This window comes from Saccopteryx bilineata, chromosome 6 (assembly GCF_036850765.1).
Source record: "Saccopteryx bilineata isolate mSacBil1 chromosome 6, mSacBil1_pri_phased_curated, whole genome shotgun sequence".
Taxonomy (NCBI): domain Eukaryota; kingdom Metazoa; phylum Chordata; class Mammalia; order Chiroptera; family Emballonuridae; genus Saccopteryx; species Saccopteryx bilineata.
In genome coordinates, this window is record NC_089495.1 from 31,420,600 (window position 1) to 31,439,900 (window position 19,301).

General features: G+C 36.9%; 1 protein-coding gene across 1 annotated transcript in view; it reads left to right on the forward strand.

Annotated features, from left to right (window-relative positions):
• IDO2 (indoleamine 2,3-dioxygenase 2) overlaps window positions 1-19,301 on the forward strand; it is a 79,967-nt gene that overhangs the window by 21,624 nt on the left and 39,042 nt on the right. The window contains 1 exon segment of the mRNA XM_066237507.1: window positions 17,438-17,533. Coding sequence (XP_066093604.1) covers window positions 17,438-17,533 — 96 coding nt within the window.

The following is a 19,301-nucleotide window of genomic DNA, read 5'->3' on the forward strand; positions in this document are numbered from 1 at the left end:
TCAAGTTTCATTCTTTTGCATGTGGTTTCCAATTTTCCCAGCACCATTTATTGTGGAGGCTTTCTTTTCTCCATTGTGTGGTTTTGGCTCTTTTATCAAAGATAATTTGACCATATATATATATATATATATATATATATATATATATATATATGGTTTTATTTATGGGCTCTCCATTCTGTTCCTTTGGTCTGTGTGTCTATTTTTCTGCCAGTAACATGCTGTTTTGATTATGGTGGCTCTGTAATATAGTTTGAAGTCAGGTATTATAATGCCTCAGCTTCATTTTTTTTTTCTTAAGATTACTTTGGTTATTTGAGGTTTTTTATGGTTCCATATAAACCTGATGATTTTGTGTTCCATTTCTTTAAAAAATGATATTTGAATTTTGATGGGAATTGTATTAAATTTGTATATTGCTTTGGGTAATATGGCCATTTTAACTATATTTATTCTTTTTATCCACAAACAAGGAATATTTTTCCATTTCATTGTGTCTTTTTAAATTTCTTTTAATAATGCTTTGTAGTTTTTAGTATATAGGTTCTTTACATTCTTTGTTATGTTTATTGCTAGGTATTTTATTTTTCTTGTTGTTACTGTAAAAGAGATTTTTTTTAATTCTTGTTCTGAGGTTTCATTGTTGGCATATATAAAAGCAACAGACTTCTGTATATTAATTTTGTATCTTGAACCTTTACTGTATTGGTTTATTGTTTCTAATAACTTTTCGGTGGAGTCTTTGGGGTTTTCTATGTACAGGATCATGTCATCTGCTAAAAGTGAAACCTTTACCTTTTTTCCCCCAATATGGATGCCTTTTATTTCTTTCTCTTGTCTAAATACTCTGGCTAAAACTTCCAGCATTATATTGACTAGGAGTGGAGAGAGTGGGCAACCTTATCTTGTTCCTGATTTTAGAGAAAAAAATTTCAGTTTTTTACCATTTAGTATGATGTTAGCTGATGGTTTTTCATAAATGGCCTTTATTATGTTGAGGTATTTTCCTTCTATATCCATTTAGTTGAGTGTTTTAAACATAAAAGGATGTTGTATTTTATTGAATGCCTTTTCTGTATCTATTGATAAGATCATATGATTTTTGTTCTTTGTTTTGTTGATACAATGGTTTTTTTACGTTAATCGTTTTACGTATGTTGAACCATCTTTGTGTTTCTGGGATGAATCCCACTTGATGATGATGAATTATTTTTTTGATGTGTTGTTGCATTTGATCTGCTAGTATTTTGTTTAGGGTTTTTGCATCTGTATTCATTAAGATATGGTCTGTAGTTTTCTTTTTGTGTGTTGTCCTTGCCAGGTTTTGGTATGAGGGTTATGTTGTCCTCATAAAATGTGTTTGGAAGTATTGCTTCTTCTTCAATTTTTTGGAAGACTTTGAGAAGGATAGGAACCAATTCTTTTTTGAATGTTTGGTAGAATTTACTAATATATCCATCGGGCCCCAAACTTTTCTTTTGGGGGAGTTTTTTGATAGTTGTTTCTATTTCCACCCTGCTTATAAGTCTCTTTAGGCTTTCTACTTCTTTGTGATTCAGTTTAGGAAGATTGTATTGTTCTAGGAGTTTATCTATTTCTTCTAGATTGTTGAATTTGGTGGCATATAATTTTTTATAGTATTCTGTGATAATCCTTTGTATATCTATGATATCTGTAGTAATTTCTCCTTTTTCATTTCAGATTTTGTTTATGTGAGTCTTTTCTTCTTTTTCTTTTGTGAGTCTTGCCAGGGGTTTGTCAATTTTATTGATCTTTTCAAAGAACCAGCTCTTTGTTGTATTAATTTTTTTCTATAGTGTTTCTGTTCTCTATTTTATTTATTTCTCCTCTAACTTTTATTATTTCCTTTCTTCTGCTGGTTTTGGTTTGCCTTTGTTCTTTTTTTCTAGTTCCTTAAGATGTGATGTTAAGTTATTTACTTGGGTTCTCTCTTGTTTGTTCATATAAACATGTAATGAAATGAACTTCCTTCTTATTACTGCTTTTGCTGCATCCCAGAGATTCTAAAATTTGTATTGTCATTTTCACTTGTCTGTATATATCTTTTGATCTCTTTTTTTATTTCTTCTTTGGCCCATTCATTTTTTTTTTAATAAATTTTTATTAATGGTAATGGGATGACATTAATAAATCAGGGTACATATATTCAAAGAAAACATGTCTAGGTTATTTTGTCATCAAATTATGTTGCAAACCCCTCACCCAAAGTCAGATTGTCCTCCGTCACCCTCTATCTAGTTCTCTGTGCCCCTCCCCCTCCCCCTAACTCTCTCCCTCCCTCCCTCCCATGTCCTCCCTCCCCCCCCACCCTTGGTAACCACCACACTCTTGTCCATGTCTCTTAGTCTCATTTTTATGTTCCACCAATGTATGGAATCATGTAGTTCTTGTTTTTTTCTGATTTACTTATTTCACTCCTTATAATGTTATCAAGATCCCACCATTTTGCTGTAAATGATCTGATGTCATCATTTCTTATGGCTGAGTAGTATTCCATAGTGTATATGTGCCACATCTTCTTTATCCAGTCTTCTATTGAAGGGCTTTTTGGTTGTTTCCATGTCTTGGCCACTGTGAACAGTGCTGCAATGAACATGGGGCTACATGTGTCTTCATGTATCAATGTTTCTGAGGTTTTGGGGTATATACTCAGTAGAGGGATTGCTGGGTCATAAGGTAGTTCTATTTGCAGTTTTTTGAGGAACCACCATACTTTCCTCCATAATGGTTGTACTACTTTACAGTCCCACCAACAGTGAATGAGGGTTCCTTTTTCTCCACAGCCTCTCCAACATTTGCTATTACCCGTCTTGTTGATAATAGCTAATCTAACAGGAGTGAGGTGGTATCTCATTGTAGTTTTGATTTGCATTTCTCTAATAACTAATGAAGCTGAGCATCTTTTCATATATCTGTTGGCCATTTGTATCTCTTCCTGGGAGAAGTGTCTGTTCATGTCCTCTTCCCATTTTTTTATGGGATTGTTTGTTTGTTTGTTGTTGAGTTTTATGAGTTCTTTGTAAATTTTGGATATTTGGCCCTTATCTGAGCTGTCGTTTGAAAATATCAGTTCCCATATAGTTGGCTGTCTGTTTATTTTGATATCAGTTTCTCTTGCTGAGCAAAAACTTTTAATTCTGATGTAGTCCCATTCATTTATCTTTGCCTTCACTTCTCTTGCCATTGGAGTCAAGTTCATAAAATGTTCTTTAAAACCCAGGTCCATGATTTTAGTACCTATGTCTTCTTCTATGTACTTTATTGTTTCAGGTCTTATACTTAGGTCTTTGATCCATTTTGAATTAATTTAAGTACACGAGGACAGGCTGTAGTCGAGTTTCATTCTTTTGCATGTGGCTTTCCAGTTTTCCCAACACCATTTGTTGAAGAGGCTTTCTTTTCTCCATTGTGTGTTGTTGGCCCCTTTATCAAAGATTATTTGACCATATATATGTGGTTTTATTTCTGGGCTTTCTATTCTGTTCCATTGGTCTGAGTGTCTATTTTTCTGCCAATACCATGCTGTTTTGATTATCGTGGCCCTATAATAGAGTTTGAAGTCAGGTATTATAATGTCCCCAGCTTCATTCTTTTTCCTTAGGATTGTTTTGGCTATTCGGGGTTTTTTATAGTTCCATATAAATCTGATGATTTTTTGTTCCATTTCTTTAAAAAATCTCATAGGGATTTTGATGGGAATTGCATTAAATTTGTATATTGCTTTGGGTAATATGGCCATTTTGATTATATTTATTCTTCCTATCCAAGAACAAGGAATATTTTTCCATCTCATTGTATCTTTTTCGATTTCCCTTAACAATGCTTTGTAATTTTCATTATATAGGTCCTTTACGTTCTTTGTTATGTTTATTCCTAGGTATTTTATTTTTTTTGTTGCAATCGTGAAGGGGATTATTTTTTTGAGTTCGTTTTCTAATATTTCATTGTTGGCATATAGAAAGGCTATGGACTTTTGTATGTTAATTTTGTATCCTGCGACCTTACTGTATTGGTTTATTGTTTCTAATAATCTTTTTGTGGAGTCCTTCGGGTTTTCGATGTATAGGATCATATCATCAGCAAAAAGTGATAGCTTTACTTCTTTTTTTCTGATATGGATGCCTTTTATTTCTTTGTCTTGTCTGATTGCTCTGGCCAGAACTTCTAGCACCATGTTGAATAAGAGTGGAGAGAGTGGACAACCCTGTCTTGTTCCTGATTTAAGGTAGAAAGTCCTCAGTTTTATGCCGTTTAATAGGATGTTGGCTGATGGTTTATCATATATGGCCTTTATCATGTTGAGATATTTTCCTTCTATACCCATTTTGTTGAGAGTCTTAAACATAAAATTGTGTTGTATTTTATCAAAAGCCTTTTCTGCATCTATTGATAAGATCATGTGGTTTTTGTTCTTTGTTTTGTTGATATGGTGTATTACGTTAACCGTTTTGCGTATGTTGAACCATCCTTGAGGTTCTGGGATGAATCCCACTTGATCATGATGTATTATTTTTTTAATATGTTGTTGTATTCGGTTTGCCAGTATTTTGTTTAGTATTTTAGCATCTGTATTCATTAGAGATATTGGTCTGTAGTTTTCTTTCTTTGTTCCATCCTTGCCAGGTTTTGGTATGAGGGTTATGTTGGCCTCATAAAATGTGTTTGGAAGTATTGCTTCTTCTTCAATTTTTTGGAAGACTTTGAGTAGAATAGGAACCAAGTCTTTGAATGTTTGATAGAATTCACTAGTATAACCGTCTGGGCCTGGACTTTTATTTTTGGAGAGATTTTTAATAGTTTTTTCTATTTCCTCCCTGCTGATTGGTCTGTTTAGGCTTTCTGCTTCTTCATGACTCAGTCTAGGAAGGTTGTATTGTTCTAGGAATTTATCCATTTCTTCTAGATTGTTGTATTTGGTGGCATATAATTTTTCATAGTATTCTACAATAATTCTTTGTATATCTATGATGTCTGTGGTGATCTCTCCTCTTTCATTTTGGATTTTATTTATTTGAGTCCTGTGTCTTTTTTCCTTGGTGAGTCTTGCCAAGGGTTTGTCAATTTTGTTGATCTTTTCAAAGAACCAGCTCCTTGTTTTATTGATTTTTTCTATAGTTTTTCTGTTCTCTATTTCATATATTTCTGCTCTGATTTTTATTATCTCCTTTCTTCGGCTGGTTTTGGGTTGTCTTTGTTCTTCTTTTTCTAGTTCCTTAAGGTGTGAAGTTAAGTGGATTACTTCGGCTCTCTCTTGTTTGTTCATATAGGCCTGAAGTGATATGAACTTTCCTCTTATTACTGCTTTTGCTGCATCCCAGAGATTCTGATATGTCGTATTTTCATTTTCATTTGTCTGTATATATCTTTTGATTTCTGCACTTATTTCTTCTTTGACCCATTCATTTTTTAGAAGTATGTTGTTTAGTTTCCACATTTTTGTGGGTTTTTCCCCCTCTTTTTTGCAGTTGAATTCTAGTTTCATGGCTTTATGATCAGAAAATATGCTTGGTACAATTTCAATTTTTCTAAATTTGCTGATATTGTCTTTGTGGCCCAACATATGGTCAATTCTTGAGAATGTTCCATGTACACTGGAGAAAAATGTATACTCTGTCGCTTTGGGATGAAGTGTCCTGTAGATGTCTATCATATCCAGGTGTTCTAGTATTTCGTTTAAGGCCACTATATCTTTATTGATTCTCTGTTTGGATGACTGATCTAGAGCCGTCAGCGGTGTATTGAGGTCTCCAAGTATGATTGTATTTTTGTTAGTTTTTGTTTTAAGGTCAATAAGTAGCTGTCTTATATATTTTGGTGCTCCTTGGTTTGGTGCATATATATTAAGGATTGTTATGTCTTCTTGATTCAACTTCCCCTTAATCATTATGAAATGACCATTTTTGTCTCTGAGTATTTTTTCTGTCTTGTAGTCAGCATTATTAGATATGAGTATTGCTACGCCTGCTTTTTTTTGGGTGTTGTTTGCTTGGAGTATTGTTTTCCAGCCTTTCACTTTGAATTTGTTTTTATCCTTGTTGCTTAGATGTGTTTCTTGTAGGCAGCATATAGTTGGATTTTCTTTTTTAATCCATTCTGCTACTCTGTGTCTTTTTATTGGTAAGTTTAATCCATTTACATTTAGTGTAATTATTGACACTTGTGGGTTCCCTACTGCCATTTTATAAATTGCTTTCTGTTAGTTTTGTATCTAGTTTCATTCTTCTCTTTTGTTTTTCTATCATTTGTTTTTGTTTGTTTGTGTTCCATACTTCTTTCCTCTGTTGCTACCTTTTTTAAGTCAAGTGTTTTTGTGGTGGTTTTTTTAAGGGTGGTTACCATTAAGTAATGAAAAGGGTACCTACCATATTCATTGTAGTACCCTATCTTATAAGTATTTCTGCACTTCATCATCCTTTGCTACTGTTAATCTCCATCCTGTCCCCCCTTTTTTTCCTTTGTTGTCACAGTTTAAGTTTGGTTTTATTGTGTTCTTGGTGGAGCTGTTACTTGTGGTGTTGTTTTCTTTTGTTCTTTGAATCTGGTTGGAAAACCCCCTTTAGTATTTCCTGGAGTGGGGGCTTTCTGTTGATAAATTCTCTCATCTTTTCTGTATTTGTGAATGTTTTTATATCTCCTTCATACTTGAAGGATAGCTTTGATGGGTATAGTATTCTTGGCTGAAAGTTCCTCTCTTTCAGGGCTTTAAATATTGGGGTCCACTCTCTTCTAGCTTGTAGAGTTTCTGCTGAGAAATCTGATGATAATCTAATAGGCCTTCCTTTATATGTTGTACTCTTCTTTCCCTGGCTGCCTTGAGAATTTTTTCTTTGTCATTGGTTTGTGTCATCTTTATTATGATGTGCCTTGGAGTGGGTTTGTTGGGGTTAAGAAAACTTGGTGTTCTGCTTGCTTCTTGAATTTGAGGCTTTAGTTCCTTCCACAGGCTTGGGAAGTTCTCGTCTATTATTTGTTTGAGTATATTCTCCATTCCATTTTCTTTCTCTTCTCCCTCTGATATACCTATTATTCTTATGTTATTCTTTCTGATGGAGTCAGACAATTCCTGTAGGGCTTTCTCGTTTTTTATTATTTTTGAGTCTCTTTCTTCTTCTCTCTGTTGTGCCTCAAGTTGTTTGTCTTCTATTTCACTAATCCTATCTTCAATCTGGGCTGTTCTGTTAGCTAAGCTTGTTACCTCGTCTTTCAGCTCGTGAATTGAGTTTTTCATTTCTGTTTGATTTGTTTTTATAGTTTCAATTTCCTTGGTAATATATTCTTTGTGTTCATTGAGTTGTTTTCTGATCTCCCTATATTGCCTTTCTGTGTTTTCTTGTATATCTCTGAGTATTTTTAAGATTTCTATTTTAAATTCTCTGTCATTTAGCTCCAAGGCTTCCAATATGTTAAGTCTTTTCTCCATAGATTTTTCCACATCTATTTGTGTTACCTCTCTTTCTTTTGTATCCATGATATTCGATTTCCTCTTTCTTATTGGCATCTGAGGGTGGTCTTATTGATAGCACTAATTAGAATTAATAAAGAGTAAAAAGTAAAAAAAAAAAAAAAAAAGGTAAAACACCCCACAAAAAAAAACAGTAATAATTTATTATTTCCCCCTTTTTTTCTCTTTTCTCTTTCCCTCCTCTCCCCTCCTCAGGGAAATATCATGCCTATAATGGAGGGCCTGATTTGGGGTGAAGAGTTCAAGGGGCAAGAAAAAGGAAGTAGGGGCCTACTAAATGCAAAAAAAAAAAAAAAAAAAAGGAAGAAAATCTTAGACAAGCATAAGATGATTTGCTTGTAAGTGATAGTCAACTAAGAGATATAATGAGAGGGATAAGAGAGAACCAGAAAAAAGGACCAAAAAAGAATAATAAAGAAGAAAAAATAAAAATAATAAGTAAAAATCTGTTGTATTAAGTGGAGCGAAGACTAAATACAATGGAGACCTTGGGTTGGGAGGACCCAAAATGCCACAAAAATAAACAAACAAGAAAAATGAAAAAAAATAAAAACAAAAGGAAGAAAGAGAAATAAAGCCAAAAAAAAAGCCTTGAGTCCCAAATTAACTTATTTGTTCATGATTGAGGATTATATGGGATGAAAGTAAAATGAGAAAAGAAAAAACGAATAGAAAGGAAAAAATAAGAAAAAGAGAACAACGAAGGAAGAAATAAAATAGGAAGAGAAAAAAACAAAATAAAGCAAGACAAAAAAAAAACAAAAGAGGAGAGAGTGAGAGTTAAGTGTTTTGGAGTATAACCTTAAAGGAGGGTGAGGATGAAGAAGAAAAATAAAATGCAACACTCATGGGTAGTGTAGTTCAAGAAAGGGGAAGCATGAGATGGGCAGAGAATAGAAGGACCAAGGTGGAGGATATAAAGGCAAAAAGATAGAAGAAACAAACAACAACAACAAAAAATTAGTGGATCAAGTTGTAAAGTCTGTGGGTTTTTCTTGATTTTGAGAGGTTAACTTCTTCCTTTTTCTTTTCTCTCCCTCTTCCTGGTCGGTGACTCTGTACCCCAGGCTCTGCCCCTGTGTCACTCTTAGGTAGGCATTTGCAGTTGATGGGATTCTATGGCAATGTCATATAATTGGCTTTAGTCTTGCTGGAAGTAAAGGCTTGTTGGCGTTTGCAGGGTCCAACGATGAGAGAGTTTGCTTTCCTGGATTCTCTCTCCTAGTCCCCCCTTTCTGAATTAGCAGCCTGGTGATCCAGCTATAAGGCTGCAACTGCTTCTGCCTGGGGAGTAAGAGGCTCAAAGAGCTGGGAAATCCCCACTCTATCCCCACTCAGTGCAAGGCTTTGGGAAAGGCTCTGAGAGTCAGGGCCTCCAGTGTAATCAGGCGGGGGTGGGAGTCAATTGTTGTCAAGGTGACTGTTCAGCGCCTATCATTTAGTTGGACCTCTCAACCCAGGCTTTCCACACTTTGTAGCCTGTTTTTGCAGGGATGAAGAGGCACTAGTCTCTGCTTACGACTAGTGTAGTATAGACCTTATTATCTGCCAAGTCCTTCTTGTTAGCGTTTATCCCTGAATATGGAGGCTCTATCAATCAGAAGTTGCCCCCGCCCCTTTAGCGAGAGGCACTAAAAAATATCACGCCTCTTGTCTTGGATCGCTGAACTGAGAGAGATCTTATCAAATAGAACTGAGGGTGCGCAGATTTGAGGGTGGGTTAAGCTAATTTCAGTGATTGGGCCGCAGCTGTGCTTCCGAAGGTATTTTAGGCTGCCTGCGCGCGCCCCTCCCCCAACGCTTGATTGTTAACTTGAATGGCTGGGTGAGGTGCCCCGCCCATGGAGAGAATCTCCCAAGCCTCTCCCGCTCGCCCCACCGCTGGCGGCTGGACCACACCCGGCGCAGGATAATGGAGCCCCCTGGGTGTGCGGGCCAGCAGGGCGCCCTGGGCGCGTGGAATGTCCAAGGCACGCATGCGAATGGGGCACTCCGGGCACCGGTGGCCGGCGACCCCCACTCGCAGTGTGCGGGCCGCTGGGAACGTCAGCAGTGCTCAACCGGACCGGGCGCGCGCGGCTGCTCGCAGCGGCGGCTCGCCGCAGCCGCTCGCGGCGGTGGCTCGTGGTGGCGGCTCGCGTCGGCTGCTCGCGGCCGCTCGCGGTTCCCAAGTATATGGGCTGACTCACCACAGGCGCACTTCCTTGCGGTTTGAAAGAACGTCCCTGTGGTAGATTCCTCCACACCCTCGTCTCTCAGATTCAAGTGATAACAGTCCTTTTGCTTTCAGTTTGTGTGGAACTCCGGAATGCTCCGAGGATAAATTTTTCTGTTTCTAGTTGATAAATTTGTTGTGATTTAGGGGAGAGCTGTCGGACGCGCTGCTCACGGCGCCATTTCCGTGACGTCACTCCCTATTTTTTAAAAGTATGTTGTTTAATTTCCACAGTTTTGTGGGTGTGTTTACTTTTTTTTGCAGTTGAATTCTAGTTTTAAAGGCTTATGGTCAGAGGATATGCTCGGTATAATTTTAATCTTTCTGAATTTGTTGGAGTTGGTTTTGTGGCCTGGCATATGTTCTATTCTTAAGAATGTCTCATGTGCCACAGGAGAAAAAAGTATACTTTGATGTTTTGGGATGAAATGTCCTGTAGATGTCTATTATGTCCATTTATTCTAGTGTTTCTTTTAAGGCCAATATTTCTTTATTGATTTTCTGTTTGGATTAATGATCTAAAGCAGGGGTCTCAAACTCAACTCAGCATGTGGGCCGCAGAGCAAGATCACAGCCGTTCGGTGGGCTGCACTAGGTCTACAAAAGGCAACTGTTACGCAACACTTTTCTCACTGCAGTTGAAAACAAAAAAAAATCAGTACAACAAGCACAATCGTACATGCAGTTTACTCAGTGTCACAAAATGACCAGAAACTGTAGTTCGCATCACAACTGCTGTTAACTAAGCTAATATCTAGTTAGGATGCTAGAGAAATGAAAAATACAAGTAGGCCCCTAAGCTTACTTAATTTTATCCAAAATATTTTGAACTTTGTGGATTAGTCTGCGGGCCGCACAAAATTGTTCGGCGGCCCACATGCGGCCCATAGGCCATGAGTTTGAGACCCCTGATCTAAAGCCATCAGTGGTGTATTGGGGTCTCCAAGTATGATTATATTTTTTTGGTTTGCACTTTTAGATCAGTTAATAGTTGTCTTATATATTTTACTGCTTCTTGGTTTGGTGCATATATATTAAGGAGTATTATGTCTTCTTGATACACTGTCCCCTTTATCATTATGAAATGTCCATCCTTGTCTCTGGTTACATTTGTTGTCTTGTAGTCAGCATTGTCAGATATAAGGATAGCTACTCTTACTTTTCTTTGGATATTATTTCTTGAAGAATCATTTTCCAACCTTTCACTTTGAATCTATTTTTATCCTTGTAGCTTAGATGTGTCTCTTGAAGGCAACATATTGTTGGATTTTGCTTTTGGATCTAATCTGCTACTCTGTGCCTCTTTATTGGTGAGTTCAATCCATTTACATTTAGTGTAATTACTGACACTTGAGGATTTCCTATTGCCATTTTATATACTGCTTTCTGATAGCTTTCTGTCTTGTTTGGTTCTTCTTTTCTGTGTTTTTCTGTCATTTGTTTTTGTTTCGTGGTATTCCATAGTTCTATCTACTGTTTCTTCTCTTTTTAAGCTATGTGTTTCAATAGTGGCATTTTCAGGGGTGGTTACCATTAATTATTAGAAGAAAAATTATCATATTTATTATAGTCCATTATCTCATGAGTGCTTCTGCACTCCATCCTCCTTCGTTACTGCTGATCTTTATCTTCCCCCATTTTATGTTATTGTTATCACAGATTATCCTTGTTTTTATTGTGGTTTTTGTTAAAAAAATTTACTTGAATTTTGTCTTGTTTGTTCTTTGTATCTGGTTGGGTAACCCCCTTTAGTATTTCCTGTAGTGGGAGCTTTCTGGTGATAAATTCCCTCAGTTTCTGTATGTCTGTAAACATTTTCATTTCCCCTTCATATTCGAAAAGTAGCTTTGATGAGTATAGTATTCTTGGTTGGTAGTTCTTCTCTTTCAGTACTTTAAATGTTGGGGTCCACTCTCTTCTGGATTGCAGAGTTTCTGCTGAGAAATCTATGATAGCCTAATGAACCTTCCTTTATATGTTATATCCTTCTTCTCCCTAGATTCTTTGAGGATTCTTTCTTTGTCATTGATTTTGTAATAATTTCATTATGATGTGCCTTGGAGTAGGTTTGTTTGGGTTGAGGTAACTCGTCATTCTGTCAGCTTCTTGGATTTGAGGCACTAACTCTTTCCACAGGCTTGAGGAGTTCTCAATTATTTGTTTCAATATGTTCTTTATTCCCTTTTCCCTCTCTTCCTTTTCTAATATACTCATTATTCTTGTATTGCTCTTCCTGACAGAGTCAGACAATTCTTGTAGGGCTTTCTCATTTTTTTTTTCATTTGTGAGTCTCTCTCTTCTTCTCTCTGAAGTATCTCTAGTTGCCTATCTTCAATGTCACTGATTGTCTCCTCTATCTGGCTTGTTCTATTGGTTAAGCTCGTTACTTCATTCTTCAGTTCATGTATTAAGTTTTTCATCTCTGTTTGGTTCTTTTCTATAGTTTCAGTTTCCTTGGTGAAGTACTCTTTTTGTTCATTAGTTTGTTTTTTGAGCTCATTAAATTGCCTTTCAGTGTTTTCTTATATCTTATTGAGTATTTTTAGAGCATCAATTTTGAATTCTCTGTCATTAAACTCCAAGGTTTCCATGTAATTAAGATTTTTTCCTGGATATTTTTCACTATTTATCTGAGCTACATCTCTGTTTTGTATATCCATATTTCATTTTTATCTTTGATAGTATTTGTGGGTGATATTGTTAATAACCCCAAAAAGAGATAATTATTCCTTTTTCTGGAAGTGGGTGCTACACTACTAGATTTGCCTCTGTGAGTTTCTTGGGTGATCTCTTAAGGTTTAGCTGTAGTCTATGTAATGATGAAGGCAGGGTCATTGCATTGGTAGGTGTGGCTTATTGCTAGGGCTTTGCAACTTTATGATACCAGCAATGGCTGAACCAGGAGTCCTCCAGGTCTCCCCAATGTCCCAACAGAGCAGGGGATCTAGTTTCTGGGTGCCCCCACCTCTCACAGAAGAGAGCAGCTTGGAAACCTAGTGGAGGGGGGTCTGCCACCACTGTTGTTTTCACAGCAAGGGAAGCTATAAGGAACTGGGAGGGTGGGTTGACAGAGTCTAGTCCCTCCTCCAATACCACTCTAAGCTCCCCAAGAACAGCCCTGGGCTAGGCAGGGGATGCACGCCACAAGTTGGTGTCCCTGAGTTTTGGGAGCAGCTATAGCAGAGATGGCAGATCAGGGGCTTCCTGTCCACACACACTAAACTCCTTCTAGCAAACTAGTGTCCAAACTTCAGTGCTGGTGGCATGCAGATCCCAGATTAAAGACGTCTGGCACCATAAGGCTAAATTGTGCTGGTCAGGTGGACAAATCAAGAACATCCCAGTGTCCTGTGGGCTGATCTCCACAAGTTATTCACTTGCAGTTCTTGGGAACTTGCCACTGGCTTTGTGTGTGCCCCATTCCTGTAATAGCTCAGCTCTGCAATCACGGGTGCAGCAGATGTCTGGAAGTGACCCTGTTCCTCATTCTTGGTCATTGTCCCTTGCTCTGCTTCTTCCCCCCAGACTCTCCTCTTGGCTTATCTGAGCCTGAGACAAAGCCTGTGCAAACAGTGCCTCTCTCCTTCCAGTCCGTGAGAAGGAAGAAAGACACAGTCATCTGGCATTATTTTTTCTTCTGTGCTTCGGTGTTGGAGGAAAGCCAAAGCACTGAGTAACTTTCTGTTCCCATCCTGAGGAAGTGAAGGCTGAGACAAAGCATACATGACTGAAGGCAGTTGCGTCCAAAGAAGGCTCAAGGACATGATGCTTGGCCCTGCTGAAGCTTTCTGCAGGTCAGGAATCAGACAGCAGATGGTGTGGTCTTATGTCTCAGAAAGGGCAAGAGAAATCTAATCAGTTTTGCAAAACTAAATAATAAAATTGTACACTATATTCTGCTTGTTAGTTTCTTATGCAAGGTGACATATTTCTGCTTAATAAATTGGATAGCTGATCTCTCCAAAGCACCTCCATCCTGGAGAGATTGGGGTACTCTACTTGCAGTATTATTGTTGCCTCATTCCTTTGCAACTCCTCTTCATGAAACCCTGAATACCAACAACATTTTGGGCCACGTTTTTGCGTGATTATACTTTTGTCTATCCGGTGTGTGTGTATTTCAGGTTCATCTGAGATTTTTTCTCTGCATATAGTTGTAGAATTTGTTGAAATTTCAAGGAGAAAGATGAGGAGTATCTCTCATACCACCATTTCTCTGATGTCACCCCTATGCACAATCTTTAATGCAGCAAATTCACTTTTAGAAAATTGTCCTAATAATGAGGAAACATCTAAAAATACACATATGACAATGATTATTTCAGACTTGTTAATAATAGTGAAAACTTGAAAATTATAAGCTGCTGGTAATATTTATTAATAGAATATTACTATAGTATTTAGGTTTTAAAACAAATGTGATATATATGTGTTAACTGACATAAAAAAGTATGCTATTTAATATCTCATCAGTTGATTCTATCTTCTATTCTGTAACTTTAGAAAGAAGTTTGGGAATCAAAAAGTAATTTAAAGTATTCAATAGTTTCTTCAGTCTCTAGAGGGTAAACCAGAAGGAAGAGTACACTTTTAATGGATTGTGAAATATCTTTAACTCACCACATCAGTAATTTTCAAGCTCTTGGGCACATCAGCTTCACCTATAGGGCTTGCTACAAGTAGGCCCCCTCCAGAGTTTCTGATTCATTTCTATCAAGTGCCCAAGTAGTACAGAAATTGCTGAACTGGGGACCACACTTAGAGAGCCCAGAGGATCTCAAAGCTCATGGTTTTCTTGTGTTTATGGGATGATACAGAAATCCAGAATTTAGAACTTTTTTAAAAAAGAAAGAAGATGAAAAAGAGTAGGAAGGGAAAAATTCCTCTAGCAATCTAAAAGGAAAGAAAAAGTAAATAATCAAGACTAGACTGAGGCAAAATGTAGCATTTAAGAATTTCCAGCCTGACCAGGCAATGGCGCAGTGGATAGAGCTTTGGACTGGGATGCAGAGGACCCAGGTTTGAGACTCCAAGGTCGCCAGCTTGAGTGTGGGCTCATCTGGCTTGAGAAAAAAAAACAACTCACCAGCTTGGATCCAAGGTCGCTGGCTCGAGCAAGGGGTTACTCGGTCTGCTGAAGGCCCCCGGTCAAGGCACATATGAAAAAGCAATCAATGAACAACTAAGGTGTCGCAACAAAAAACTGATGATTGATGCTTCTCATCTCTCTTGTTTCTGTCTGTCTGTCCCTATCTATCCTTCTCTCTGTCTCTGTAAAAAAAAAAAAAAAGAATTTTCATGCAATTCAGGAAGTAATAATCCAAATGCTTCATGTTGTACTCAGAACAGAATTCATTGTCTAGCCATCAAAGATGAAAAGACAGAGTTGTTGATTTAGTTACAACTTCTTTTTGTAAAACCCACTTCATAAGACCTAAATATTGTAACTTTGCATCTTTGATTTTCTTTTATGAAGATTATGTTCCATTATCTCTGTAACTGCATTCATTTCTTTTTGTTCATAAAACATAGGCATCATATAGATGAGACAAAAATAAAATTGCCAGTTTACCATAAATCTCTCTGTCTTTATTCTTGCCAGCAATCTAACTCTTCTTTTCAATTGCTCCCTCTTACAGTGGCAGACTATATAAATGGCTTAACTTTTGCTTTCTTAAATGGTGATAGCTTTCAAATGCAAATTTCCCCTTTACTAAATGCCTATGGTTCCCCTAAAAACATAATTTACACTTTTGTTTCTATTTCTTACTTTCTCAGCACACTAAAATTTAAATCCTGCTTTCATGATCCTAGCCTAAATTTCTATGCCATATATATTGAAAGACTAATGTGTATCAGTGACATCCTATTTCTCCCACCAAAGGGGACAATCTTATTTTCAGTTTCTAATGGTGCATTTGACCTTCTGAAGTCCCCACTTCTGTAAAGTTCTTTCCTACTATGATGGCTGTAGGGTAATTCTCTTTTGGTTTTATTGAACTTCTATAAATATCTTTTTGATCTGGGTTATTGGATTCAGTTCCTCTAACTTGTAAATATCCCCCCCAGTGTGCTAATGTAGGCCTCCTTCTCCTTTTACGTCTAAACTTCTCTCTACATTTTTGTGGTTTTAACCACAATGTGGAATTACTTCTACAATTATGCTTCCCAGTTATATATTTCTAATATTAATTTCCTCTTGAACTTCAAACTATAAACAACTGCCTGATATACAAACATATTTTGACATTCCACAGGTATTTTTGACTGTATCTATCTAAATAGAAATTCACACCTGATCTATGGTGGTGCAGTGGATGAAGCGTCAACCTAGAACACCGAGGTTACTGGTTCAAAACTCAGGGTTTGCCTGGTCAAGGCATGTATGTTGACGCTTCCTGCTCCTCCCTACTTCTTACTTTCTCCTCTCTCTCTAAAAGTGAATGAGTAAAAAATCTAAAAAAGAAAGAAAGAAAAGAAAAGAAATTCACTATTTTTGTGCTCTCACTTTGACTTCTGCCTGCATTGTTGTTTCAATTTGTATTCCCACCAGTTCAATCAGTCACCTAATTCACAAAATGCAAACCATCCTTACCTCCTTTCCTTCTTAACCCAGAGACACAACATTCAAATTCTGCAGATTGTACTCTCAAAAGGGAGGTCCAGACTATGAGATAGATGAGAATTGCAAACATCTTTGGTAAAGAGCCAAATAATAAATACTTTAAGCTTTGATATCATATAGTTTCTGTTGCAACTACCCAATTCAGCTACTGTAATAAAAGGTAGCTATAAACAATATGTAAACAAATGATAGTGGCTATGTTACAATAAAAGTTTAATTACAGCAATAAATGTAGTGTGTCATTTCCTGAGATTGTATCAGGAATGCTGAAATCTAGCTTATGTTCTGGTTCGCTAAATCATGATCCCAGTGGGCATGTAAAGGGTATTATCAGGCTAGGAAGCAACTTCTCCTTAGCATTCCCAGCTCTAAATTTTATCATCACATCATTTCAATTTTACTTTCAAAAAAATTTTGAATACGTCTTCTGTTTTCTAAATTAATTGCCTCTGCCTAAATTTAGTTCTTGGACAGTACTTCAAAGGCTTGCTAATCTGATTGTAAATATTAAAATTCTACAAACAAAATTAGCTTCCTAAAATTCAAATCAAATAATGGGCTCAACTTACCTCAAAAGATGAGCCTTATATATTCCATAAAAAGCACATTTGATCATAATTTGTGGTCTCATCTTTTATCCCCCTTTTCCTTGAGCTTTATATTCTAGTAACATTGAATTATGTATAGTCTCAAGAAGCACATTTATCTCTGTTTACCCACTATCTTCTTTGTTTTATTGCCTTCCCACCTTCACATTTCCACCTAGAAAAGTTATTTTCAGATTCTACAACTGGCCCTAAATGTCATATTTATGAATATATTTCCTTTAATTCTCCACAACAGCCGATAGAGTTAATCACTTTTTTTCTCATTATACACAGCTTATACACACATCAGTAATTGAACATGTTATTTTAAGATATATCTGACTACATTTTTTTTCTCCCTTAATAGACCATATGTTCCTTGCATGCCAAGGTTATATTTTAGCCATCTGTATATCTGCAGTGCTGAACACAGGGCCCAGGGTATAGTTAAATCTGAAAGTAGTTACTTCCCGAAGCTGCTTCTTGTGAAGGTTTTATATACCAGGATGTTTCTATTTTGAATACAGAAAGAACTTCCAGGTTATTATAGGCCTTGGATGGAAATTGCCAACAAACTTCCTCACTTGATTGAGAGTCACCAGCTTCGAGCTCAAGTGAACAAGGTGTGTGTGTGTGTGTGTGTGTGTGTGTGTGTGTGTGTATATATATATATATATATATAATTTCACTCTTTAACCTCTTCACACTATCTTATTCAACTCCTCATGCCATTTTTCTTTCTCAGAATTGTGGAACTGGGTGATTGACCCCAGGTCATCAATCATTGTCATTGAGTTTATCAACAAAATGATCTCATCCTTCTTGAAGAGCAGAATGACTTGTGCCTGTTTTGACACATGCATTTCCTTAATCTTTCCAGAGCCTGCACAAAACAATTCCTGGAACCTAATAAGTTCTTAACTAGTATTTGTTTAAAAAGGAAGACAATCTGGTTGGGATCTGAAGGCAAACCATTGATACGATCTATCAGGGCAACAAGCACAGACATTCTCAGTCTCCTCATTCTATGTCAGTACTCCTCTGCGTCAGAATGGTTCTGCCTTGATTGTACCCGAGGGGCCTCACAGAATGGTTGAGTGAAGAGAACTTCTGAGTTACTAGATCAGGGTTCTGCAGGAATAATTAATATCTGTAAATACATATGAATAAGATGAGAAATGTTTTACAAGAGTATGTAAGCAACAGTGAAACTTCCTGGTCTTAGGGGAACTGACATAATCCCACTGGAATGATAAGGTATAACATAGGAAAAACATAGATTTTGATTCTGGAACACCTAAGTTTGAATCCTGGTTTTATCAATTAACAGCTGTACAACTTTGAACAAGTTACTTAACCTCTTTAATGCTGCCTCCTTATTTATAAAATGGGAGAAATTAAAAAAAATAAATTAAATTAAATTAAATAAATAATAAAATGGGAGTTCCACTGACTAGGTGGTGGCGCAGTGGATAGAGTGTTGGACTGGGATGCAGAGGACCCAGGTTTGAGACCCCAAGGTTGCCAGCTTGAGCACGGGCTCATCTGGCTTGAGCAAAAAGCTCACCAGCTTGGACCCAAGGTCACTGGCTGGAGCAAGGGGTTACTCAGTCTGCTGAAGGCCCACGGTCATGGCACATATGAGAAAGCAATCAATAAACAACTAAGGTGTCGCAACGAAAAACTGATGATTGATGCTTCTCATCTCTCCCTTCCTGTCTGTCTGTCCCTATCTATCCCTCTCTCTGACTCTCACTCTGTTCCTGTAAAAAATAAATAAATAAATAAATAAAATTTAAAAATAAATAAATAAATAAATAAATAAAATGGGAGAAATTCTGGTCTCATAGAAGTGTTGTGAAGACTAAATAACTTTTAAAATAGTCTCTCATATTTCCTGCCACACAATAGTGTTCAGTATATACTTCCCACTAGTAGTCTCTTTGCATCTGTCTCAGCCATGCAATTTGAAGTGACATGTGATTTCAAAGGCAAAAGAAATGCTTCCTACTCCCAAAAATTCTTCACTAGTACATATTTAATGTCTGTAATTAAAATTCATGTAAAAAGACTTACTGAATGCCTGCTAAGTGCAGTCACAAGGTTAGAGACATTGTAAAAATGATGTGACTATCTCCAGTTATGAAGACGGCAAACTAAGTCTCAGGACTTATTTTCCTGCTGCATAAAGGCTCATTAACAGACCAAAAAATACAAAAAGAAGAAGAAGGTAGAAACATATCTGTAGTGCAAGAAAAGAGAAAGTTGAGGTAAAAATTTGAGAATTTTTGTACCGTATTATTAAGCAAATAATATAGATCTTCAAATGAGTTTAGAGTAACTACACCAAGCATTCAAACAGAGCAAAAAGAAAATATCTCTACCCCTGGC